The sequence below is a fragment of the Prionailurus viverrinus genome, chromosome B1 (assembly GCF_022837055.1).
Source record: "Prionailurus viverrinus isolate Anna chromosome B1, UM_Priviv_1.0, whole genome shotgun sequence".
NCBI lineage: Eukaryota > Metazoa > Chordata > Mammalia > Carnivora > Felidae > Prionailurus > Prionailurus viverrinus.
Window position 1 is genome coordinate 133,309,298 of NC_062564.1, and position 26,444 is coordinate 133,335,741.

Sequence of the window (26,444 nt, forward strand, 5' to 3'; positions counted from 1 at the left end):
CCAGGTTCTGAGCTGTCAGTACAGGAGCCCAATGTGAGGCTCAGACCCACAAACCACGAGATCAAGACCTGGGCCAAAGTTGGGTGCTTAGCCAACTGAGCCACATAGGTGCCCCTAAACTCCATTTATAAACTTAATACTCTGTTTTTGTTCTAAATTCTATACCTGCTTCATTATTGGTTTGATTTTATTAATAGTTTTTCTACTTAATTCTAAAACTTCCTAGAATTTAAATATGTTCACCCATCATGGAAATGATTATGTCATCTCAAACAGTTTTGGAGCTTCTCTTCTTGGCTGATTGAGGGAGCATAACAGTCAGGGATATAGAGTCTGGAGCAATAAATTCAGAGAAATTTCTCTTGTCCCTGACTGCCTGGATTAACTCCCTTTTTATAATAATAACTATGTCAAGAACCCCAAAATGAAACAACAAAAACAGGTGATGGTAATCATGTGGTCTGCCCCTAATCTTGAGATGTATCGTAATATGATTTTCAAACCAGGCAAGTCTAACTCCCACTTATCTTTTTCCTGTTTTGTGACTTTTGATTAATTTTCATTGTCTGTATTGACTTATTAGGTGTTTAATTAACAACTAATTGAAATTTATGCATTTGGAGTTGTGTCTGCCCCCCTAATATAGGTCCCATGGTTGTTCTTATCACAATATAGCCTGTTCATTGGAAATGGAACTATTTATTGCATTGTAGTTTAAAATCGACTTGTTTTTAAAACATGTTTAATAGTGTATTTTATTGAACCCACTGTACCTAAAATACTTTTACTTAAGCATGTAAAAAAAGGACTAATTGGGTATTTTACATTCTTTTAAAAAATTTAGATCTCTATTTTTAATTTTTCTGAATAGAGATAAAATTGACAAATACCATTACATTAGTTTCAGGTGTACAATATAATGATTTAATATTTATTTATATTGTGAAATGATCACTGTAAGTCTGGTTAACATCTATCACAAAGTCACAATTTTTTTTCTTGTGATGAGAACTTTCAAGATCTGCCATGTTAACAACTTTCAAACATACAGTGCAGTGTTATCATCTGTAGACACCATGCTGTATATTACATTTCCAGGATTTATTTATTTTGTAATTGGAAATGTGTACCGAAATGACTTGTTTTAAGTGTACTATTAACTGGTATTTACAATCTGATTTGTCTGGACTATCAACTTATTGTTGCTTTTCCCTCTACAGAAAGGCAGAAACTCTCCAGATGTCTCCCGGTAATGACGAAGTTTTTATCCCAATGTCACGAAGAAACACCAACGACCTCCCCAGGACAACCTCCAATGACCTGAAGACATTTACCGAAGTAGCTGTGTTAAGTTTTCATAACATCAACTATCGAGTAAAAGTGACGAGTGGCTTTCTTCTTGGTCGAAAAACAGTTGAGAAAGAAATATTAACAAATATCAAGTATGTTCATGAACTAGTATTAAAACAGCTTTATTGACCTACAGTGAGCTTGACAGGTTTTGCTTATTGCAAATAAAGGAATTACGTTTGTGTACAACTCTATACAGACATACAGACACGTGCTTTTATTTCTTGTGGCTGAACTTGGAGTGAAGTGGTTGGATCACATATTAGGTGTGTGGTTAACTTTAAAGGAACTGCCAAATTGGGAAAGTGGTTGCTCTATGTGCATCAACTTTTGTTTGAGAAACTGAACAATTAATGTGTCGTTTAATTATTTCTGGGTACACCCTGTGGTTTACTGAATGGGAATGGCTGTATAATTTACTGGTTCCTGGTTGTGGGGATATAATTATCATCTCTGAACTTTAGTTTTCTCATCTGTGGAACAGAGAGAAGACCTGCTATTGTACCTTATGAGCCAGACACTTTTCGGTACTTATGTCCTTTATGTCCTAGATGCAAGAGCCAGGTAGTGGAAATGACAGTATATTGTAAAAGTACTTTGGTTTTCAAATACACTTGTTTTAAATGAGTGTTCCATTTATACAGTAATTTGTACCATTTACTTAATGCTTCTCCCCATTACACAGGCAGACAGAGTCTATTTAAATATAAGACAACTATGGCTTAGCTTAAGTGATGCAGTGGAATTCCAAAGTGATTAGAGAAATTAGGAACCAAATCAATACATTTAACTGTATTTTAGAATCCAAATCAGTACAAAACTATGGTTTTCATTCTCTTCATGCAGGGCGAATGCATCATGTTGTGGTGGAGTGGGCGGTAGAGTGGGGAGAGAAAAATGAGCATTTATGTAGAATCTAATTGGTCCCAGATATCTCTACTCTTTCACAAATGATAGCCATCAGGGTTTTAATGTTTTTCTGATGTCTACGGAAGTGAGCTTGATTTTTCCTGTCTGTGGAGGGGGGAGTGAGTCTAGGTATGCTCAGGCAGCATAGTCTGTTTGTTTGTTTAATAGAGGCAATAACTACTCCTAGACAAAGAAAGTAACTTTTTCGGGCTCTTTTATCTGTGGGCAGGGAGACTCTGGGGATCTGAAATCGACTGGGTTACCAGGAGGCCAGGTGCTTTGTAGGATTAGATAAAACTTTGTCCATGGAGTAATACCTACTGTCAAGCTTACTTCCTTGTTGCTTTTGTGTGTTAGTTGAGAAACCCTGAGTAGGAAAATAGGAGAAGAATGGTAGATGCAAAGTTTCCTTTCTAAAAAGCTGATAATTTTTTTGTGGAACATCATAATCAAGAAAATGTTGGTCATGTGGTGCCTGGATGGCTCAGTCAGTTGAGTGTCTGACTCTCGATTTCAGCTCAGCCTGTGATCTCACTGTTTGTGGGTTTGAGCCACATGACCGGCTCTGCACTGACCATGTGGAGCCTCCTTGGGATTCTCTCTCTCGCTGTCTCTGTCCCTCCCTCACTTGTGCTCTCTCTCTCTCTCAAAAATAAATAAATAAACTTAAAAGAATTAATACTCAAAAAAGAAAATGTTGGTCACTTCAGATTTTGTGCTAAGTGGAAGGTAACAAAGGACCTGAATATGTGCAAGTTGAATAGATTTAAAATGTGTGCTGTGCAAGCATATATTTATCTTGCTTATGTTTTAAAACTACTAGATTTAGTAACTTGGTACTGTAAAAGTGTCATCTGTTCAAGGCTTCATAAAGTTTTATGGTTCACTGGTATGCATTTCAGCAATGGATGAGTTCATCTTTGCGTGCAGAACTAGGTTCATAAAAACTCAGTCAAATCTTGTAATTCTTTATAATTTTATAGTTAAAAGGACAGGTGGGATTGGTTTCCTTGTTTATTCACATGTCTGGTTTAGGGATCACTGAGAAAGGTCATCCCTGTTTTTGCTTCGGTGATTCTTATGTTTCCCCTATCTGTTGATTTCAACTAAGTAGAGTTTCTGGGATGGGGAAAGATTGCTTCCATAAACCTAATTTTTGATTTGTGTTTGATAGCACTGCCAGCATTCACAGTAGTAACTGTATTTCAAGAAATCTGATGAGAATCTTGAGTTTTGTTTTTCCTTTGGACATTTTGTAATCTCATTTGTAGATCTAAGTAACTAGAACCTGATTTCCTCTGTCGGGGAAGAAGACAAAACAAAATCTGACCATTAGCATTCAAAAAGGTAAGATTTGGGGCGCCTGGGTGGCGCAGTCGGTTAAGCGTCCGACTTCAGCCAGGTCACGATCTCTCCGTCTGGGAGTTCGAGCCCTGCGTCGGGCTCTGGGCTGATGGCTCAGAGCCTGGAGCCTGTTTCCGTTTCTGTGTCTCCCTCTCTCTCTGCCCCTCCCCCGTTCATGCTCTGTCTCTCTCTGTCCCAAAAATAAAAAATAAAAAACGTTGAAAAAAAATTAAAAAAAAAAAAAGGTAAGATTTTACTTCCTCATGAAAAACCTTTTTGTTACACTTAGTTTGTCCCCATACCCAGTATTTGGGCTTTCCTTCACGAAGGTTGAAGATCTATGGAAAAAATGGTCCATACCAGTAGATGTGTGGATATTTTTTAATCTCCAGGGAAATTTGTTATACTGTTTCAGGATTTTTTTAATTCATAATTTATTTTGACATAATTTTAAAAAGTTTTGAGGTTTATTTTTCAGAGACAGAGAGAGACAGAGCTTGAGTGGGGGAGAGGCAGAGAGAGAGGGAAACAGAATCCAAAGCAGGTTGCAGGCTCTGAGCTGTCAACAAAGAGCCCGATGTGGGGCTTGAACTCATGAACTGTGAGATCATGACCTGAGCCAAAGTCAGATGCTTAACTGACTGAGCCACTCAGGTGACCCTATTTTGACATAATTTTAAACTTAAACCTTGCACTTTTTACTCAGATGCCCCACCTGTCAACATTTCACTGCATTTGCTCGTTACTTTTACTCTTTATATACCCATTATCATTAGCATTTTTCTAAAAGCAAGCTGTCCATATGGTGTTTAAGGATCCTCTTTTATATAGCGACTCAGTCATTGTTTTGGAGCAGCCCAGGGGAAGTGCAGCCTCATAGTGAATGCAGTGGTGGGTGCTAAGGGACTGTCAGTCAACCACGCCCTTAACATACTTAACTAACCACCACATCATGTCTCTTTTGTCTCATCCAACCTGGTATTTTTCTGTCTCACCCTTGAACCGTGATTACTTGGTCATGTTGGTGTCTACCAGCCTTTTCCACCGTAATGTTACCATTTCTACTTTGTAATTGATAAATACTATGAGGGGAGATACTCTGACATTATTCCAAAACTGTAGTCCTCATTAATCTTCAGCCCACCAGCTTTAGCCCCCATTGATTCCTCCTTCCCAAGTCAGCAGTAACAATCACTATGATAGTTATCAAAAGGTGATTTTTCTGTCTTCATCCAACTCTTCAGTATGGATTAGATTGTAGTCTACTAAAAGAAAAAAAAAAGCTCTATTCTTCCTTTCTTCATTCATTTCTGTATATCAGTATAGACTCATGGATTTCATATTCAATACCATTCAATAGTATTGCATTATTATCATTATTCTTCTTGATAATCTTACTGTTCCTGATTGGGTCAGTGGGAGACCTTTGCTTTTTTTACCTTGTTCTTTTGATATATTTTCTCATTTGAGTATTTTCTTGGCACAGCAAGAAGTTTCAGACTCCCTGAATACTTACCCTGCTTCAGACCTGGAACTAGGTGTTGTTCCTTTTCATGGAGGATGGTATTTATAAACCAAGATCTGGGTGTTTGGAATGTTCATTGCCATTGGGATGTCATAGCTTCTAGGCCTTCTCAGTGGGTAGACCTAGGGAATATATATATATATATATATATATATATATATATATATATATACACACACACACACACACACACACACACACACACACACACACATGCTTATACATGTACCTAAAGCTTTCTATATCTATTTGTGTATATAGATTAAAACTCATGACTTCTCAGTAATACCTTCAATTCTAATCTTATACCTAGGGTTCTTTCTACATTTCTATTTTTATAAAATATCTCAAAAAGTAAAAAACCTGGTTCTCATTATCCTTAATATACTTACTGATTTGCTTACTTTTCTTATTCCTTAATATAAGTAATTACCCTGCCCTCTAGCTGTCACCTCTGTTCCTTCCATCTCCCTTCACAGCCTGTGTTCTGTTACAGCTGTCAAGAAGTTTTTCCTACTTCTTTACATTTTTTTAAAGTTTGTTTTTATTTTTGCAAGAGAAAAAAGAGAAAGAGCACATGTGTGGGGGCAGGGGAGGGGCAAAGAGAGTGAAAGAGACAATCCCAAACTGACAATGCAGAGCGCACATGGGGCTCAGTCTCACGAACTGTGAGATCATGACCTGAGCTGAAATCAAAAGTCAGACACTTAACCAACTGAGCTTCCCAGGTGTCTTTTGACATTTGTTTTTATTGAAAACTTTTTTTTTTAGCTTTCCTGTAAGTAACTGTCATTTATAAAAATGTAGAGACTCATTTATTCAATAAATTTTAAGTGTCTATGAGGTGCTTGACATTGTATAAGATGTTAGTGACACAGTTATGTCCTCTGTTCCAGAAACCTTCTAGTCTAATGGTGGATTCATACAAGTAGAGGACTTTACTGTTTAGAGGGACAGATAGGGGGATTAGAAGATACCATGGAAGTCCCTAATCCTAAACTGGAGGCCCGGGGGAATGAGAGAGAGAGTGAAGAGTGTGTGTGTAGAACAAGGTAGGGAGGGAAGGTAGCTCCAAGCAGTGGGAATGGCATGGACCTCTTCATAAAATGAAACCAGAGGATTAACCATTATGCACTAAAATGTGATAGATGTGACATGAATCCTTTAGCTAGGTTTCATCTGATGTATTCAGTGATCTGCCCATTGTACCACTGTGCTGCATGCTATGGTGGGGTGGGGGGTGACACAAGATTGCACCATCTTGTTGACAAAGTTTTACAATACAGTGAGGGAGATTTTCCTGCATGTACATGCTGTAAAGCAGTAAATAAGGGTGGGAAATGAGTTTGGAGGGATGATAGTAGAGTGGAGGGCAGGGTGGGGAAACAAGGGGATTGTAGACCATAAACCAGAACAAGCGTCAACAGACTTTCTATAAAGGGCCTTATAGTAAATATTTTCATCTTTATGGGCCATACATCTGTGTTGCAACTGGTCAATTCTGTCATTGTAGTGTGAAAGCAGCCATGGACGTAAATGAATGAGTGTGGCTCTGTTTCAATGATACTTTGTTTATGAAAACAGAAAACAGGTGACCAGCTCTTTTGCTGGCCCTTGGACTGTAAACTCCAGGAGGCCTAGGACTTTGTTTTATTCTCTGTCCTATGTCCTAGAAGAGTGTCTTGTACATACGTAGTAGTCACTGGATAATTGTGTTGAATGAATGGGGGGAGAATTAGCCACTGCTCCCAACTGGAACTCTTTCTTGCATTTGTGGTTGTATGTTATTGTTGTTTTCTGTAATGCTAGGGTTTAGTGCCAAAGTAAGCCCAGCTTGGGGACCTATAAAATTGTCCTAGAGCATTCACATTCAATTTTGGGCTAATCATTTAGGATTAGTTGGTCTTTACTTGAGTAAATGTTTTAAAAACCTGGAGATTTTTTCTGATAATGAAGTCTTAGTGAATGACAAGCTTATTTCTGGTCATTTTAGAAACAGTTACTAGGTAGCTATTAATAAAGAAGATGAATCAAGAGCTCCAGATAAATGCATCTTGAAAGTTCACTCAGCCAGTATGTCTTTTTACTTTCGGGGATGGGGGGAGGAGAAGAGGTCATTGAAAGAATAAGAGATTTTTCTGTTCTACAGCTTGTTCCTAGTTTACCAAACTCATTGTATTTGTGCAGTGTTTCTGTGCGAGGCACCACAGTTGAGTAACAGAGTGAAAGCTACATTTCACCCTAGCATCCACCAGCCATTTTACAGTTGTGACAACTTAAGTTGTCCCCTACAGAAAGTGGCATCTATCACTTCTACACTGAGAATTTCCCAGTCCAATTACCTGAAACTTTATAAGGAAGAAAATGATACATATTGAGAATATATATTTTACTATTTCTAATTTAGTAAAAAATTTGTGAGGGTTAAGAACGGGTGATGTGTTTTTTGTTTGTTTTACCTGTGAGGTGTTTTATTCTAGCCATTGACTTTCTACTTCAGATATATTGTTTTTTAGTCTGAGTAGACTTAAGCAGTGAGAACACTCTTACTGGGGATTCTAGAAGTCCATTGACTCGTTAATTGTGTAGAACTTGACTGAGTAGCAAATGAGGTGACTTGAAGATAATTAATGTCACTGAACATTAGTTAAGACTGAAGCTCTTTACACTGTGTTTGGGGGGATAAATGTTAACAGAGATGTTTCACTAGACTCTGCTACTCTGAGGAAACTTGAACTCCCTTGTGTCCTTTTTCAAAAAATATAAATGATTTAGAGAAGAAGTGAAAGGAATTTAGAGGGACCCAAGCCATTTTTCTTAGATGTCTTGAGTATTGATTAACATCGTTTGTATGTGGGACTTATGTTAATTGACAGTTCAGTGTCTTTTTCTTTTAAGAGTTGGTTTGTGCTTGTTTTTTGTTAATCACTTTCATTGAGTGTATTAAATGCAGACCCTAAATTAATAGAACCAGTTTTGAAACAAGCCATTAAATTGGTATGTCTCTGTGTTTACAGTGGCATCATGAGACCTGGCCTCAATGCCATTCTGGGACCCACAGGTGGAGGCAAATCTTCGTGAGTATAATAATATAAGTCAGGTTTTTCTTTGCAGCTTAAATGTGCTTTTCAAGATTATTTTTACGTGAGCATGTATTTGTTGAGCATTTGCAGCCTACCGAGTCTGGTTCTAGGCTCTGTGGGTAACGTGCAATAGTGCTAGCTTGTGGTTGTCTCAAGGACCGGGAAATCTTATTTGGTCAGCTTACTAACAGGAAGGACATGATAACAGGACATGATTGGCATACAGCTATTGGCTATGATTTGAGCTATGGGGAGAGAAAGGAGGGAGAAAATAGAAAGTGGGGAGATGGAGCCAAAGGCATAAGTTAAGGCCTGTGTCTTAGACAAAGGAGCACATTGCTTGCCTTGAGACGCCCCAAGGTCACAGCCTGGAAGGTTCTTTCGGAAGTCTGTGCTGGATCAGCCAACAGTGCCTCGGTTTCGTGTCTTTGGGCTTTATTGTAGCATATACTAAAAAAGGGAAGGTAAGAATTTAAAAATATACATAATTTTAGGTAATCTATAGAATTTCTTGATCAGTTAATTTTCTAACTTGAGCAGAATTTGGATTCAGTGGAGCTGAGAGATACAGCCTGAATTGGAGAAAAACCACAACGTATATGTCCTCTCATAGGTTGTTAGATGTCTTAGCTGCAAGGAAAGATCCACATGGATTATCTGGGGATGTTTTGATAAATGGAGCACCTCGACCTGCCAATTTCAAATGTAATTCAGGTTATGTGGTACAAGTAAGTATTTATGCATTTCTTTTTTTAGCTTGCTTCTATTTCTATGTGGGCAAGCACCTTGGCTGATAGTTCAGTGTACTTCCAACTGACTATATGACATACTCATAGAACCAGTTTTCTTTCCACCAGCTTTTCATAATCCCCCGTAAGATTCAGAGTAGTGTGAAATGAAAAGGCAGGGAGAATCTGGAATATAACCATGGTAAGGGCAATGGTATCCATTCTAGTTATCATTTCCATAAGACATTACTGAATTCCCTTTTGGCCCTACCTTTACCCCTGTCCTTCTTCGAGCTTAGAAAGATCTTCTGGTAAATCCTGTATAAAGCAGTCTGATATGTCTGCTGGTAATAATCATAATGACCTGTGTCTCTTTGGGTGTACTGATACAGAATGAAAATTATGCCATCAGGCTTTTTCAGCTGTCTGTATGTGAAGTTGTTGTCATTTGTATGATTGCAAATACATCATTAGCTAGGACTTTAAATTGAGTGTGTTATTCTTGTGGATTATATTACATGTACTTAAGGGTGATGGTATTAGAAAAGACCTAATATGTGTTATTCAAATGCCATTTTGCTTTAAGGATGATGTCGTGATGGGCACTCTGACAGTGAGAGAAAATTTACAGTTCTCAGCAGCTCTACGGCTTCCAACAACTATGACGACTAATGAAAAAAATATGCGGATTAACAGGGTCATTCAGGAGTTAGGTCTGGATAAAGTGGCGGATTCCAAGGTAATGTGGAAAAAACAGACAGGATCGTAGCTGGCAAATAGGATCTTACCTGTGTAGATAGTGTAACTCTTATTCAGAAGTTTTCTATAATATGTGTGGTCAAAAGTGACTGCTTTGTGTAAAGATGAGAAAAGCATAATATGGAGATGGAAATTAGCCAGAAAAAAACTAAAAGTGTTTGAACCCTGCAAATGAAGTGTGGCAGTGTGCTCTAGTATATAGAAGTGTCTTTGCAAAGAGCACGAGGCCCTTTCCATGTGATGATAGCTCTTGACGCTTTCCCACACCGTTTGTCATGGGTCATCCACTGTCTTTACACTAACTTTCCTTCTTCCTGTTTTCTTTCCCTTTTAGCTCTTCTTCCTCTTCCTCCAGGAGACTTTGTTCCATTGCTTTTGAGGTATATTTCTGGAATTCTTAAATGGCAAAAATCCAAGGGTTCTGGCTCTACGTTTCACTTTGCTATAATTTGGCTTTCATTAAAAAAAATTTTTTTAACGTTTTTATTTATTTTTGAGACAGAGAGAGACAGAGCATGAATGGGGAGGGGCAGAGAGAGAGGGAGACACAGAATCGGAAGCAGGCTCCAGGCTCTGGGCCATCAGCCCAGAGCCCGACGTGGGGTTCGAACTCACGGGCCATGAGATCGTGACCTGAGCTGAAGTTGGACGCTTAACCGACTGAGCCACCCAGGCGCCCCATATAATTTGGCTTTCAAAATTATATTTAGTCAAAGTAGAATTTTCTTCCTGTTTTTTAAGCTTATTTATTTTGAGAGAGAGCGTGTGCACGGGAGGGGCAGAGAGAGAGGGAGAAAGAGAATCCCAAGCAGGCTCCACACTGTCAGTGCAAGGAGCCCAATGTGAGGCTCAAACTCATGAACCCGTGAGATCATGACCTGAGCTGAAATCAAGAGCCACATGCTTAACTAATTGAGCCATCCAGGCACCCCTAACTTAGGGTTTATTTCTAGTTTGTGTAGCATCCCAGTCGTTTTTCTATAGCCTTTCTTTTGGTACTTTTGTCTCTTATTCCCCTCTCCTCTTCATATCTTCCTTTCTTCTGCCAATATTTACTTACATATTGTCTGTTATGTGCTGGGTTCTTAGGTTTTAGAGATAACAGTTTGGGGCCAGACAGACAAAAATAACTCCTTTTGTGGTTGTGCAGAGTCAGGAGGAAGAAATGAAATGAATGAGAGAACTTTACAGTTGATGACTAGAGATGAAAGATTTGCTGGGAAGACATTTGAAGCTTTGGGTGAAGATGAGCTTTTTAGATTGTGGTGGCTGTAGTTTAGCATTCTTTATTATTTTAAAGATTTTATATTTAAGTAATCTCTACACCCAATTTTGGGCTCGAACTTACAACCCTGGGATCAAGAATTGTACCCTCTAGGGGCGCCTGGGTGGCGCAGTCGGTTAAGCGTCCGACTTCAGCCAGGTCACGATCTCGCGGTTCGTGAGTTCAAGCCCCGCGTCAGGCTCTGGGCTGATGGCTCAGAGTCTGGAGCCTGTTTCCGATTCTGTGTCTCCCTCTCTCTCTGCCCCTCACCCGTTCATGCTCTGTCTCTCTCTGTCCCAAAAAATAAATAAATGTTGAAAAAAAAAAATTAAAAAAAAAAAAAAAAAAAAGAATTGTACCCTCTACTAACTGAGCCTGTGGTGGCAATAGTTTAATCCCCCTGTGAAATCTATCCTCGACTTAGAGATAATGAAGAAAGGGGGCATTCTGCTGGCTGCTGCTTCATGTGATACTGACATTTAAAAAAAAAGGTTAAGTGTATTTTGCTATATTTTGCTTGGAAGCAGCACTCCGGGATGCCACCATTTACTACTTTTGTTTTATGAGTTTATGGGTTTGGGTTTCCTTTGCTTTGGCTCTGTTTTTCATTTTGTCTTTTTAGTAAGGTGCTTTCCAATCTTTATTTTTAGGTAAAACTTCTTTACAAATAGACAGCCATTGCCCTAACTTATTTGCATAGAATTCCTGGGAAATGAGCTGAAGGTAGTTGTTCACTTCTTAGAATTTATCTATCTAATTGATTGAAAATACTTTCAACATTTTTTTTACTTTTTATGAAATTTTAAACATAGAATAGTCTGATTACTATCCTAATTGTATGATTATGGTATAATTAATATAATGGTATGATACTAATAACATTCACCTAGATCTCCCAGTTGTTGACATCTTATCCCATATGTGCTTCAGCTTTTTTTCTGAAGTATTTTTTGAAGTATTTTAGAGAAAGTTATAAATATCATATTTCACTCCTGAAAACTGATTATGCATCTTAAAAAAAAGACATTTGCCTACATTACCACAATACCATTATTGACTAACAAAATTAACAATGTCTTAATATCAGTTACGTTAAGCCCCTATTCATTCACATTTTCCCAATTGTCTCCAAAATGTCTGTTATGGCTCAATTGTTACAAGATTCAGCCAAGGGCATCAGTAGCACTTGATTATCTCTTTGAAGACTCTTAATGTAGGAATTGCTTCCTACCTCTCCCCAAACTTTCTTGTCCCCTCGATCCCCACTACATACAATGACATCGACTAGTTGAAAAGACTGAGCCAAAAGAAAAGACTACAGTTGCCCTGTAGAATGTTCTGTCTTCTGGATTTGTCTGAAAGAACGAGTGAGGAATTCTGCAGTGAGTTGGGATATATGCAGGGTCAATTTGGGAAGCCTTATGGTGATTTAAGAGGTGCTAATGTGGTATAATAGAAAGTGAACTTTCTGTTTCCCAAACCACACTGAGGACTTTTGGAGGGGTGAGGAGGGAGAGTGTAAGAAGATTAATAAATTATAGATGCTTTCCCCTTCTTCTCTCCTACCTTTATCTCCCTTTTGGTTTGTGATTTCAGTATGCCAGGGCCAAATCTTTTACTATTCTAATTTGACTTGGTAAGGAATATATAGCACTGTTAAGCATGGCTTTCACAGCAGTCTTAGCCACTTAGCTGATTTGAGCTTCAGTTTACTCATTTTATTAAAGAGAAACCTACCTCTTTTCCCATATTTTTATTTACTTGCTATTTTGAATAAGCAAGGGATGAGATATTGCCTCTTACAGGGTCGGCTCATTGTAGGACCTCCACAAACAATAGTGGCTGTGGTTGTAATTGTTAATAATGATATTTGTGTTTTAGGTTGGAACTCAGTTTATCCGTGGTGTGTCTGGAGGAGAAAGAAAAAGGACTAGTATAGGAATGGAGCTTATTACTGATCCAGCCATCCTGTTCCTAGATGAGCCCACAACTGGCTTAGACTCAAGCACAGCAAATGCTGTCCTTTTGCTCCTGAAGAGGTAAATGCTATAGGAACATTATTCTCTCATCCATGCTGAGAGAATATCTGATCACCTGCTGTATATCAGGTGTTCTTCTTGGTGTAGGGAATTCAGCAGTGAGGGCAATTTCTTCTGTCTTTGTTCAAGGGAAACAGTTGATCGACAAATAGAAGCGTTTCAAGAAAAATGAAGCACGGTAAGAGCATAGCAAAAGATGGCTGTAGTGGGGGTGGGGGTGCTATATTAAACAGCAGGATGGTCAGAGAAGACCTCAATGATGTGATATGTGAGCTGCGAGCAAGTAAGCAGGACCTGGATGTCTGGGAGAAGAGAGTCCTCCTTGGAGGGAAGAGCCAGTGGGTCCTGAGGCAGAGTGTGCCTGATGTGTTTAGAATATCAAGAAGGCCAGAGGGACTGGATGCTGGTGAACTAGGTAGAATGGGGACTGCTTATCGATTAGTTTGCTAGGGCTGCCATAACGTGGTATCAATGGACTGGGTGACTTAAACAACAGAAGTTTAGTTTTTCATATTCTTGGGAATCTAAAAGCCCAAGATAAGAGGGTCAGTAGAGTTGTTTTTTCTGAGGCCTTTCTCCCTGGCTTGGCTTGTCCATAGTTATCTTCAATCTGCGTCCTCACTTAGATTAAGGCCCACATATGACCTTGTTTAACCATAAGTCCCTCTGTAAAGATGCTGTCTGCAAATACAGGTATATTCTGAGGTCATAGGGGTTAGAACTTCAACATGAATTTTGGGTGGGGGACATAATTCAGTCCATAACAGAATAGGACATGAGATGGAATTGAGTGGGTGGCAGATTACAAAGGCTTTGTAGGCCACTGTAAGAACGGGCTTTTATTGTCTCTAGGTTACATGGGAAACTTTTAGAGAGTTCTAGATCAGAAGAGTGGCAGCTGTGTAGAGAAAAGACTGTAGTGCAAGGTGAGTATAAGGAAAGCAGTCAGGAGGCTGTATTAGCTCAGTGGAGATAGGATGCTGGTTTTGACTAGGATGGTAGTGGTGAGTTGGTGAGAAGTCATGGATTCTGGATCAATTTTAAAGATAGAACCAACAGAATTAGTTCATGAATTGGACATGGGAAGTGATTATTGAAAGAATGAGTTTCTAAAATTTGGGACCTGAAAAATGGAAGAATGGAGAAAAGAATTGCATTTATATTTATTCCACCAGTGGGAAGAATATGTTTGTAGGAGAAATTTCAAAAGTAAGTTTTGGACATTTAAAAAAATTAAAAATAAATTTTAACCTAACAGAAAAGTTACGAGAGTAGTACAAAGAAATCTCATGTCCTCTTACCTAGATTCCCCAACTGTTACCATTTATGTGCATTGCTCTCCCTCCGTCCCTCCACCCCACATAGTCTTTTTCTGACATCATGTACCATCACCCCTAGATACTCTGGAGTATATCTCTAAGAAACAAGGACACTCCTCCTACAATTCCATCTTACACACCTCCCAGCCAAGGAGTCCACATTGCTGCCAGCACCACCATCCAACCCATGGACTCCAGCTGGACTTCACCAGTTGTCCCAAAAGTGTCTCTTTCTCCTTTCTGGCTTAGAATTTTCTCCAGGAATGATTTTTAAAATATTTTCTAATTCTGAACAGTTCTTTAGTCTTTTCTGGCTCTCATGTCCTTATCTGTCTTCAAGAGTACATTTCGTAGAGTGGCCCTCAACCTGGATGCATCCAGTGTTTCTCTATGACTAGACTCAGGCCATGAATTCTTGGTAGGGATACCACAGAAATGATGTTGTATTCTTGTGCAAAAATCAGGGGCTGTGTGATTTATTTTATTTTATTTTATTTTATTTTATTTTATTTTATTTTATTATTTATTTTATTGTATATTTATTGTCAAATTGGTTTCCGTACAACACCCAGTGCTCATCCCAACAAGTGCCCTCCTTAGTGCCCATCACCCATTTTCCCCTCTCCCCCACCCCCCATCAACCCTCAGTTTGTTCTCAGTATCCAAGAGTCTCTTATGATTTGCCTCCCTTCCTCTCTATAGCTTTTTCTCCCCCTTCCACTCCCCCATGGTCTTCTGTTAAGTTTCTCAAGATCTACATATGGGTGAAAATATAAGGTATCTGTCTTTCTCTGACTCATTTCACTTAGCATAATACCCTCCAGGTCTATCCACGTTGCTGCAAATGGCCAGATTTCATTCCTTCTCATTGCTAAGTAGTATTCCATTGTATCTATAAACCACATCTTCCTTATCCATTCATCAGTTGTTGGACATTTAGGCTCTTTCCATAATTTGGCTATTGTTGAAAGCACTGCTATAAACATTGTGGTACATGTGCCCCTATACATTAGCACTCCTGTATCCCTTGGGTAAATTCCTAGTAGTGCTATTCCTAGGTCATAGGGTAGTTCTATTTTTAATTTTTTTGAGGAACCTCCACACTGTTTTCCAGAGTGGATGCATCAGTTTGCATTCCCACCAACAGGGCAAAAGGGTTCCCATTTCTCCACATCCTCACCAGCATCTGTAGTCTCCTGATTTGTTCATTTTAGCCACTCTGACCAGTGTGGGGTTGTATCTCAGTGTGGTTTTGATTTGTATTTCCCTAACGAGGAGAGGGGCTGCATGGTTTTGACTTTTCCATGGGTGATGTTCACGACCATCAGCTGGTCATGTTGGTGTCTGCTGGGTGTACCTGCTGTGAAGTAATTATTTTTCCCTTTGTAATTGATTAATATTTTGTCAGGGGAGATAACTGGTTATTATGTCCATATCCTGTTTCTCATCAAATCTCTACCCACCAGTTTTAGCATGTACTCACAACTTCTGCCTCGATCAATTATTGGTGTGATGGTTGCCAAGTGATTTTCTATTTACATCATTCTTTCTACATATATTAGTTGGCATTCTACTACCAAGAACTTTTCCTCCTTCTCTATTCATTTTACTCATATTATTTTAGTCAATAGATTATAGTCTGCTATTACTTATTTTCTATGATTAAATTAGCCCTGATTTGGCCATTGGAAGCCCCTTCAGTCTGGCTTTGTGTCCTTTTGACATGCTTTCTAATCATTCTTCAAGCATTTCTCTACTTCCTGGTCAACAAGATGATCCAGGCTCATCTTGTCCTTTTCCTGTGTCAGATGTTTCTCTAAGGAGCCCCGGTACCTTCTGGTGTAGTCAGAATTTAGAAACCAAGATCTGCTTACTTAGTGTAGTGTGCTTGCTGCTACTACACTGGAAGTTTCATTGCTTCCAGACCCACTTAGCAGACATACCTAGGAAATATTTGTGTACATGTGCGTTATGTATGTGTATATATATAACACAGAAATATATTTTTATATTGTTTTTATCAAAGATTTTATTTTTAAGTAATCTCTACACTCATCATGGCACTCAAACTCATAACCCTGAGATCCAGAGTTATATGCTCCACTGACTGAGCCAGCCAGACACCTATTTCTATTTGGAAAATATATGGAATATTAATTACATATGTGTATACATATATATTTTTTGAATAGAATGATAGATACAAACATACATCTGTAACTATTGCTCTGTTAGTATGTGTGTATTAAAAAACTCAAGAATGTGTAAAATTTCCAATCTAGTCTAACATGAGTCCTCTTTTTAGTCTTTTCCCTTTTCATGTTTGTTTTTTAAAATGTTTATTTATTTTGAGATAGAAAGCGAGAGTGAGCACATGAGTGGGGAAGGGGCAGAGAGAGCAGGAGAGAGAGAATCCCAAGCAGGCTTCGTGCTGTCAGAGCAGAACCTGGTGTAGCACTTGAACTCACGAAATGTGAGATCATGACTGAGCTGAGATCAAGAGTCAGACACTTAACTGACTGAACCACCCAGGTGCCCCACCCTTTCCATGTTTGTAAATGATTTTTTAGACAGACAAAGTCTTAGCTGTCATTATCTCAATATATTTACTTACTTGGTCAGCCAAGTAACTTAACTGTTAAATATTACTAATCTCTTAGTCACTCTGGCCATTTCCTCTGCCCACTACCTCTGGGACTGCTCCCTAACCCCCACTTTTTTAAAAGCTACCAAACACATCACCTTTAATGACATCCCCTCCTTGTCATTACCTTGCTACCTCTGATGTCCATGCCCTCATAAGCAAGTCTCTATGCTAGGATAAGAAGCAATAGGAAGATTTTAGATATCTTAAGTTTGAGATGTCAGTTGCACATATAAGTGAAGATGCCAACTAATGGGTCTGGGGTTCGGGTTCAGTTAGAGAATGCATGATATTTTTGTCATCTGTAAGTATGTTAACAGCATTTATTAGAGAATGGTGAATTGATGTGGCATACTTGACTGTGTTATGTTTTATCATGTTTTGTTCTAGTTAGCACACAAGCATCGTTCCCCCTGTTGGAGGGCTCTAACCTGGTCCTTTTCACACTCCACTGTGCACACTAATCACTAGGATTGTGTTAAAATCAGATTCTGTTTCTACAGCATGGAGTCCAAGAGTCTACATGTCTAATAGGAGATACTGATATTGATGTCATTGGGCCTCAGACCACAAGGCTTTCACACCAATCCACTTTCCTGCTTCCAGTGCTTCACCAGCCCTTTCTTACCGTCTGACTAAAGCTGCAGCTTCTGAGTGAAGGGATTCATCATGGGCTTATTTTTTGATGCAGTCTCTCTTACTAACTTTTTCCCCTCCCCCAGTCCCAACTCCTGCACATACCTCTGGGCTCTGCAATGGCATTGAACTACTTGTAGTTTCCTTAGTAGACCTTGTTATTGCATACTTTTTTTGTCATGTTCCTTCCACCTGACTACACTTTCTCTTCTTGGCTTACTCCGGTTGGCCCCTTTGATACACTACTTCAGACTGGGTTATAGTCTTCTATTTTGCTTATAAGAAACCCTCAGCTTCTTTTATTCCACACTGTATTGAAATGATTGATCTATTGGCCCGTTCCTATTTGGGGCGGAAGGAACATTATAGACACTGCTAGCATATAGTAAGTAGGTACTTAGAAAATGCCTAAATTGACATGATACCTCTCATAAAATATTTCCAATAATAACAGATTTTTAACAGTGATTTGGCCTTTGTTTTTTTTTTTTTTCTACCCGTAAGTAGTAACTCCTGTGTAAAGGTAGTTTAACAATGTTTTGGCCATGGAATTAGATCAATTCCCAGCCCCACCCCTTAAGTAACTGTGACACTTAGGGCCAGTTGCTCAGCTCTCTTAAGTCTTATCTGTAAATAAAGGTAATGGTAATATTGGTACTACCTTGTAACAATATTGTGAAAATTTAGATAAGGCTATCTATAAAGTATGTAGTAGCAAAGACATAGTAAGTACTCAGTAATGTTAATTGTATCATTAAGGGAAAAGAATGAAAACCAATTCCTAAAGAGCCAAGAGATTTAAATGATCAGTGAGAATGGGGCATGCAATCATTGTTTTAATATTTAGTCTATAATATGTTTTCAAACTTGAGTGTACTTACAGGACTACCTGGGTGCTTGTTAGATGTATGGATTCACTAGGCCCAATAGGTCTGAGAATGTTCAGGGATCTGCATTTTTATTTATTTTATTTTATTTTTTTAATTTTTTTTCAACGTTTATTTATTTTGGGGACAGAGAGAGACAGAGCATGAACGGGGGAGGGGGAGAGAGAGAGGGAGACACAGAATCAGAAACAGGCTCCAGGCTCTGAGCCATCAGCCCAGAGCCCGACGCGGGGCTCGAACTCACGGACCGCGAGATCGTGACCTGGCCGAAGTCGGACGCTTAACCGACTGCGCCACCCAGGCGCCCCGGGATCTGCATTTTTAAATGGTTCTTTATTTTTGAGAGAGAGAGAAAGAGAGAGTGTGCATGCACTAGTTGGGGAGGGGCAGAAAGAGGGGGACAGAGGATCTCAAGCGGGCTCTGTCCTAACAGCAGAGAGCCCAATGCGGGGCATGAACTCATGAGCCATGAGATCATGACCTGAGCTGAAGTAGGTCGCTTAACTGACTGAGCCTCCCAGGTGACCCTGGAGATTTGCATTTTTAATTACTCTTCTGGTTGATGTAGACTGCCCATGGAACACACTTTAGAAACCCTAGTGCTTCATAGAAGCACCGAATTGAGGTCTCCTAACTATCAGATAGATAATATGAAATGAGAAGTTAGTAAGAGAAAATCAAGTCGAACTAAGAATAGATAACCTAGAGGCAGGAATAAAGTTGCCACGATGTTCACATTTCACATGTTTAATGACTCAGACATTTAATGACTTTTATTTTTTTCACTTTTAATTTAGGATGTCTGAACAGGGACGAACAATCATTTTCTCCATTCATCAGCCTCGTTACTCTATCTTCAAGTTGTTTGATAGCCTCACCTTGTTGGCCTCAGGAAGACTAATGTTCCATGGGCCTGCCCAGGAGGCCTTGGGTTACTTTACATTAATGGGTATGCTTGACTTTTTCATGTAGTAAGATCCTTTATTAAGAGAATCCTAAAGAGAGTAAAAGGGGTCTATAGGAATGCTGTTGATTTTTGAGTAGACATACCATGGCTTCCCCCATTCCAACACAACTTTGGTAGTTTGGTGCTAGAATTTTTCTTCTCTTTGCAGCACTAGCCTGTTCTTTGGGTCTTTTTCCTGACCTGGTTGAGTATGCCTGCATGTGTGTGCAGGAGTATTTCTACTGGGCCTTACCTGATCTGCTTCCCACTTCAGTTCAGGATATATGTTGGCTTCATAGCCAGTTATGTCTGTTGAACATTTTGGGAAAGGCCTAATAGTATCCTCCAGTTATCTTCTTGACTGTATTATGGATCAGGCTTTATCACTGTATTCCCTCGTAGAAGATGTTAGTCTCCTTTGGTGGAGGTTCATAAGATGCTACTTAAAATTTTCTAGTAACGTTAGATTGCAGATTTAGGCCTTGAGGGGGTGTGAGTGACTTGCCAGTTAATAGAATGACTAGTTGTCTTTGAGGGACCGACATTTCTGACAGTTTTGGACTGCTTGGTTCTATTTAGAATGGAAGTATGTAATTTTTTTTTAATACTCACATTGTCTGCTTTATTTTATTAAAAATTTTTAAATGTTTATTTTTTAGAGAGAGAGTGCACGTATGAGCCGGGGAGGGGCAGAGAGAGAGGGAGACAGAGAATCTGAAGCAGGCTCCATGCTATCTGCACAAAGCCTGACATGTGGCTCGAACTCACAAACCGTGAGATTAGGACCTGAGCCGAAGTCGTACGCTCAACCAACCGAGCCACCCAGGCGCCGCTGCTTCATTTTAGAGATATTTGGATACGATTATAGATGATGCTCCATGACTCCAAATATAGTTTTAAATATTCACTAGCCAGTTTTAAAAATTTCCATTTAATGTCCATCATTTAAAGTTAATAAGCACACACAGGTCTAAGGAGTTTAGGGGAGATGAACCTAGAGTCAAACTGGAGGCCAAGTTGAGTCCAGAGGATTGTGCCACAGAAGCTGAGATAAGCATTCAGCTGTGTTGTGCCAGTCACATTCTCTTGGGAGTGCTGCTCTGGTGATTTGTTCTCCCTATTGGAATTATGACAGCACAATGAATGCATATTTGGCCATCCCCAGGTGAACTTGGAGAGCAGAACACACCCCTGGCCTCTCCCAAGGACAGTCCTGCTGTGCTGTAGCATTCTTTGCTTGTGGCCTTGCTTTGAAGAGCATTAGTTCCAGCTACAGCTTTTTTTTTTTTAACTTATTTTTATTTGCACCTATATTTCTATTTTTGAAGAAGTTCTGATAAGCCTCAGAGCATACTGAGGATAGCTGTTTCAGGTCTCATGAACTAAGATGGGTAAGGACCTAGTATGAACTTTCTGAGAGTCCTAGGTTGGTTTTAAGTGTGTATTTTTCTGGGAGACAGAGCATTGCTGAAATGTTGTGTGATTGAATGTATAAAAAGAAAAGGTAAATTAGTGAAGGGAGAAGAGAAAAAAAAAAGTGAGGGAGAAGTTGTCAGATTCTCTCCCTCTCCCTCACCTCTCTCACCCTGTAAGTGAGTTTCTGTTTTCCAAGACCATCAAGTTTGTGTACCTGAGTTGCCTTCTTTTGTAGGTTACCAGTGTGAGCCCTATAATAACCCTGCAGACTTCTTCCTGGATGTCATTAATGGAGACTCCTCTGCTGTGGTATTAAACAGACAGGACCAGGCGGGTGAAGGTATGAAAATCTGTTGAGAGTCACAGGTTATTGCTTCACTGCATTAGCTGAAGTTTAGCAATGTGGCAACTCATTAAATCATGGCTTTGTGAATTTATATTAATACTGTCCTCTGATAACCGTTGTCTTAGTCCACTTGGGCTACCGTGACAAAAATACCATAGACAGGTGGCTTAAACAATAAACATTTATTTTTCACAGTTCTGGAGTGGGAAGTCCAAGATGAAGGTATCTGCAGATTCATTGTCTGTTGAGGACCCGCTTCCTGGTTCAGAGATGGGTCACCATCTTCTCATTGCCTCCTCACATGGTGGAAGTAGGGAGGGAGCTCTCTGAGGCCTCTTTTATAAGTTTACCAATCCCATTAATGAGGACAACACCCTCATGACTTAATTAACCCCTCAGAGGTCCCGCCTTCAAATATCATCACATTGGGGATTGAGTTTTAGCATATGAATCTTGAGGGATCACAAACATTCACTCTATGGCACTGGTCAACACAGATTTTGTTTTCCTTGACTGTTGAGAATATTTTTGATTTAATTTATAAATAAGCATTTATATGATAGTATCAGTTCTAAGGGGAATTTTTATTTAAAAAATGCCCATGGATTTTATAGTGTTTTGAAATAAGAAACTTGGCAATTTATGTATTTGCATATAGAAGAAAACAAAGGCAAGATTTTTCTATTAGGAATTATAACTTGCTACGATAAGATGTCTATTTTAAAAGAATTAGGGTTCAAATATTATAGTTAGGAAAAGGTCAGTAGGTTTGCTGTATTCATAAGTTTATGGGAGTAGTCACTCAATTAACTGTATTTTTCTTTTTTTTTAAATTTTTTTTTGAATGTTTATTTTTGAGAGAGAGAGAGAGAGAGAGAGAGAGAGCGAGCATGAGCGGGGGAGGGACAGAGAGAAAGGGAGACACAGAATCCGAAGCAGGCTTCGGGCTCCGAGCTGTCAGCACAGAGCCCGATGCCTGATGTGGGGCTCTAACTCATGAGCCATGAGATCATGACCTGAGCCGAAGTCAGACGCTCAACCGACTGAGCCACCCAGGCACCCCAATTAACTGTATTTTTCTAATGTTGTAGAGCAATGACAGATCTAATAATTTTTTATACTCAAGCATTAGAATTAAGGTATTAGGGAAGAATCTAAGAAAAGGATTGCCGAAAAATGGGCTAAATCAGTTGTTACTCTATTAATAAAGTTTCCCTTCTTTATCTACTTTTATTCCAAAGCCAAGGAGACTGAAGAACCTTCCAAGAGAGATATTCCACTCATTGAAAAAATAGCTGAGTTTTATGCCAACTCTGCCTTCTCCAGAAAAACAAAAGATGAATTAAATCAACTCTCAGAGGGTCAGAAAAAGAAGAGCTCAGCCTTTCGGGAGATCACCTATGCCACCTCCTTCTGTCATCAACTCAGATGGATTTCCAAGCGTTCATTCAAAAACTTACTGGGTAACCCTCAGGCCTCTATAGCTCAGGTAACCTGACAGATTCTTCTGATTATGCTCAGACATATCATGTGGGAATATTAGGTTGTAATATAATCTATTTTAGGATTATGCTTATCTTCTACTCAACATTCTATTTATTTATCCCCACTCCATTTAGGATATAGAAACAGCCAACAGAACAAGTAAAACACAATGAAATTTTTACTTAAGGAAAATATTTTCTTTTTTTATGGGTTTTTTTTTTTACTACCTAACTTAGAATTTTTGTTGATTTAGACAAGCTGTAATGGATAATCTTTGTAGAAATTTGTTTTCTTCAAAATTTTGAAGTAAAGGAGATGTTTAGCCACATCTATAGTTTTCTGATAGCTGCATGCATTCATTTCCTGATCCACTCAACAAAAGTTCTTACTGATCACATATGGCATTTTGGGAGCTTATATACAGCAGTGAACAAAATGGGCAAAAATAAAACCTCTGTTCTCATGGAGCCTATTTTCCAATGAGGAAAACAGATGACAAATTCATACAGAAATTAACTATATAGCAAGTCAGGTGGTAAAAGGGTCTGTGGAGAACTTTTAAGCAGAAAAGCAGAGAAAGGAAGAGAAAAAGGTAGAAGGAACAGGGAGGGGGAAAGAGGGAGAGAGTGGAAAGGAGTTGATTGCATTTGAAATCGGTTGGCCGGGGAAGCCTGGATCTGGAAGTCACTGAATGCCTTAAAAGGTCATGGGGGCCAGCTGCTTTCTGAGGGAAGAGCCTGTGTACAAATGTTCCTTATAATTGACCTTCATTTTGGGATTTGAATCTTAGGAGAGCACTAAGATACCTACAACAGTTTGTAGTTACCACAGTGTAGTAAGCAGACTTTAATTCTGTTAAACAAGGGTATTCACTGTCAGATTGACTTTCTTTTAATAATAATGAAGTCCTGTTCTTTTTCTATTTTGGCTGGCTCTGTTCAGAGTTGTTGATTATTACTCTTTTATTTTTCTGTAATTCTCAGGTGCTCTGTCATATAAAACTCTAGTATTCCCAGTTTATTGGACCATTCTTTTCAAGGAAGTCAGTTTAGCTAGTTATTTTTTGGGGCTTATTGATTTTACTGTCAATCGTTGAATTTCTGTCAAGTACTAAAAGATGATGTGCTGTTGGCACGAATAAGGTATTACTGACTTCTTACCACGTGCACCATATTTTTCATACTTCAGTACAATTGCTTTGTAAGTATTAATACCAAGAATCTGTATCCCTCTTTGAGATACCCTGCCAGTTGCTCCAAACATTTTTACTACTTGTTATTTGACATTTCTGTCAGAATATGCACACTTCTGTGTACTAGCAATCAAGGTTAAATTTTTATTCTTTTATAGTATATTTGATGTCTTTTGAGTACAAGTCTGGTAAACAAAGTCAACCTGGTTACCCATTGTTCCAACATCACTATTGGAATGTGATGGAGTTGGTTCTTTAGTGTGATTTATAGATTTTTTTTTTTACTTGGAAAATAACTTAAATTTCTCTTGCCTCTGAAAGTGATTTACAAGTGTCTTGTCCAAGTCACAATATGGTAGTCTGAGAAGAATATGATTAGAATGTGGAGGTATTTTTTTTTTTATTTTTTTAAAAGTTTTTATTTAAATTCCAATCAGTTAACATTTAGTGTAATATTAGTTTCATGTGTACAATTTAGTGATTCAACACTTCCATACAGCACCTGGTGCTCATCACCACAACTGCACTCCTTAATCCCCCTCACCTATTTAACCCAACCCCTCGCCCCCCCACCTCTGCCCTGGTAACCATCAGTTTGTTCTCTATAGTTAAAAGTCTGTTTCTTGACTTTCCTCTCTCTCTCTTTTTTTTTCTCCTTTTCTTGTTTGTTTTGTTTCTTAAATTCCACATATAAGTGAAATCATATGTCTTTCTCTCCCTCACTTATTTTGCATAGCACAATACTCTAGCTCCATCCACGTTATTGCAAATGGAAAGATTTCATTCTTTTTTTTGGCTGAGTAATATCCAATTACGTGTATATATACCACATCTTCTTTATCCCTTCATCAGTCAGTGGACATTTGGGAATCTTTCCATAATTTAGCTATGGTAGGCAATGCTGCTGTAAACATAGGGGTGCATGTGTCCCTTTGAATTCGTGTTTTTGTATTCTTTGGGTGAATACCTGGTCTGCAATTGCTGGATCATAGGGTAGTTCTATTTTTAACTTTTTGAGGAATCTCCATACTGTTTTGCAGTGTGGCTGCACCAGTTTGTATTCCCATCAAAAGTGTAAGAGGGTTCCCTTTTCTAAAATGTGAAACTATTTCTAATACACCATGACTCTGCATCTTTTGTTGCTAGGCTTACTTCAGATGTAGACCCAGGCCTAGTGTCTCCAGGTTGCATATTCAGCCTACTTGCTTCCTCAATGAACTCAGTTCCACTAAAGGAGTCCCAACAGTGTTCAGAGTAGTGGCAGTCTCCTAGAATAAAGATAGAACATTGCATCTCTCTGAGTATCTGCTGTTCAGATTTGTAGATACTGGAATATTTGCTTAGAACAGGAGCAGGCAAACCTTTTTTGTAAGGGGCTAGGTAGTAAATACTTTGGGCTTTGCGGGCCATGTGGTCTTTGTCTCTAGCCTTTCCCATTTTAGCTTGAAAGGAGCCATAGATAATATATAAACAAATGAGCACAGTTGTGTTCCAATAAAACTTTATTGATGGATACTGAAACTTGAATTTCATTTAAATTTCATGTGGCAAGAAATACTCTTCTCTCACTTTTCTTTTCTACCAACCATTAAAAAAGTGGTAAAAACTGTTCTTAGCTAGAGGGCTGAACAGAAATAGGTGACAGGCCATGTTTGACCTGTAGACCCTAGCTTGCTGACCTTCGGTTTAGTGGTTTCACCCTCATGTATGTTGTTTACTTTTTAAAGTATTTGAACATGAAGCTGTTAAACTGTTTTATGGCTTCCCACTGATAAATCCTGTATCAGTTGTATTACAGCCATACCTAGATTTCAACTAGTCACTTCCATGATTCAGACTTTGCTTCTAATAATGCCCTTTAACCAAAGGTTGTATTTGAATGATCTGGGAGTGAATGGATCATCTGTATAGAAGGATTTAATGTTCATTTAATGTGCAATGGGTTTTTCTGATCAAATCAATTTGGAAAACACTATCGTATCTCTTAAAGATTCATTTTTTCTACTGGCACATTTTACATTTGACTAGGGATGTTTTTTGAGTAACGGCCATAATTATCCCTCAGAACTCACCTTGAGATATATTGCTAAACACAGCTGAATAAGACAGAATAACATATTTAGGGAATTTCTTTCTTTTTTTTTTTCCTTCTGTTCGGAACAGAGCCCAGGTGCACAAGACTTACAGTATCTCCTCTTTGTGTGCTCTGTTGAGCAATGCTTAGTTTGCCTATTTTTTTTCTCTTTTCTGTAATCCAAGAAAGAATAACGTGGATTCACCTTGTTAAAAGCATGACAAAATTATGAGATTGATCATAGCGAACATCCTTTGGTAATATTGACTATCGAACCTTTAGCGAACATCCTAATGGTAATATTGACAGTATCTTTTATATGCAAAAGAAACAAGCATGTAGAGTGTCCAGATTAAAAAGTCCAGACATTCTTAAAGCTATACTGGGTGAACATAGAGACTTGTATATATACACATGCACACATGGTAATGGAGCCATCATCATTTATTTTGGAAGCTTATCTGTTGGCATGAAGTACAGCATATTCTGAGGGTAATG

At 38.7% G+C, this 26,444-nt stretch overlaps 1 protein-coding gene across 7 annotated transcripts in view; it reads left to right on the top strand.

The window, feature by feature from the left end:
* ABCG2 (ATP binding cassette subfamily G member 2 (Junior blood group)) overlaps positions 1-26,444 on the top strand; it is a 138,663-nt gene that overhangs the window by 94,213 nt on the left and 18,006 nt on the right. For all 7 annotated transcript variants that reach the window (XR_007151425.1, XM_047854969.1, XM_047854971.1 and 4 more), the window contains 8 exons: positions 1,221-1,442; positions 8,146-8,205; positions 8,825-8,939; positions 9,526-9,678; positions 12,844-13,001; positions 19,285-19,436; positions 21,085-21,189; positions 22,437-22,684. Coding sequence is in view for 6 of the 7 variants with exons in the window: in XM_047854969.1 (XP_047710925.1) it covers positions 1,240-1,442; positions 8,146-8,205; positions 8,825-8,939; positions 9,526-9,678; positions 12,844-13,001; positions 19,285-19,436; positions 21,085-21,189; positions 22,437-22,684 (1,194 nt within the window). In the remaining variant the exon portion in view is untranslated. The remainder of the gene's footprint in view (positions 1-1,220; positions 1,443-8,145; positions 8,206-8,824; positions 8,940-9,525; positions 9,679-12,843; positions 13,002-19,284; positions 19,437-21,084; positions 21,190-22,436; positions 22,685-26,444) is intronic.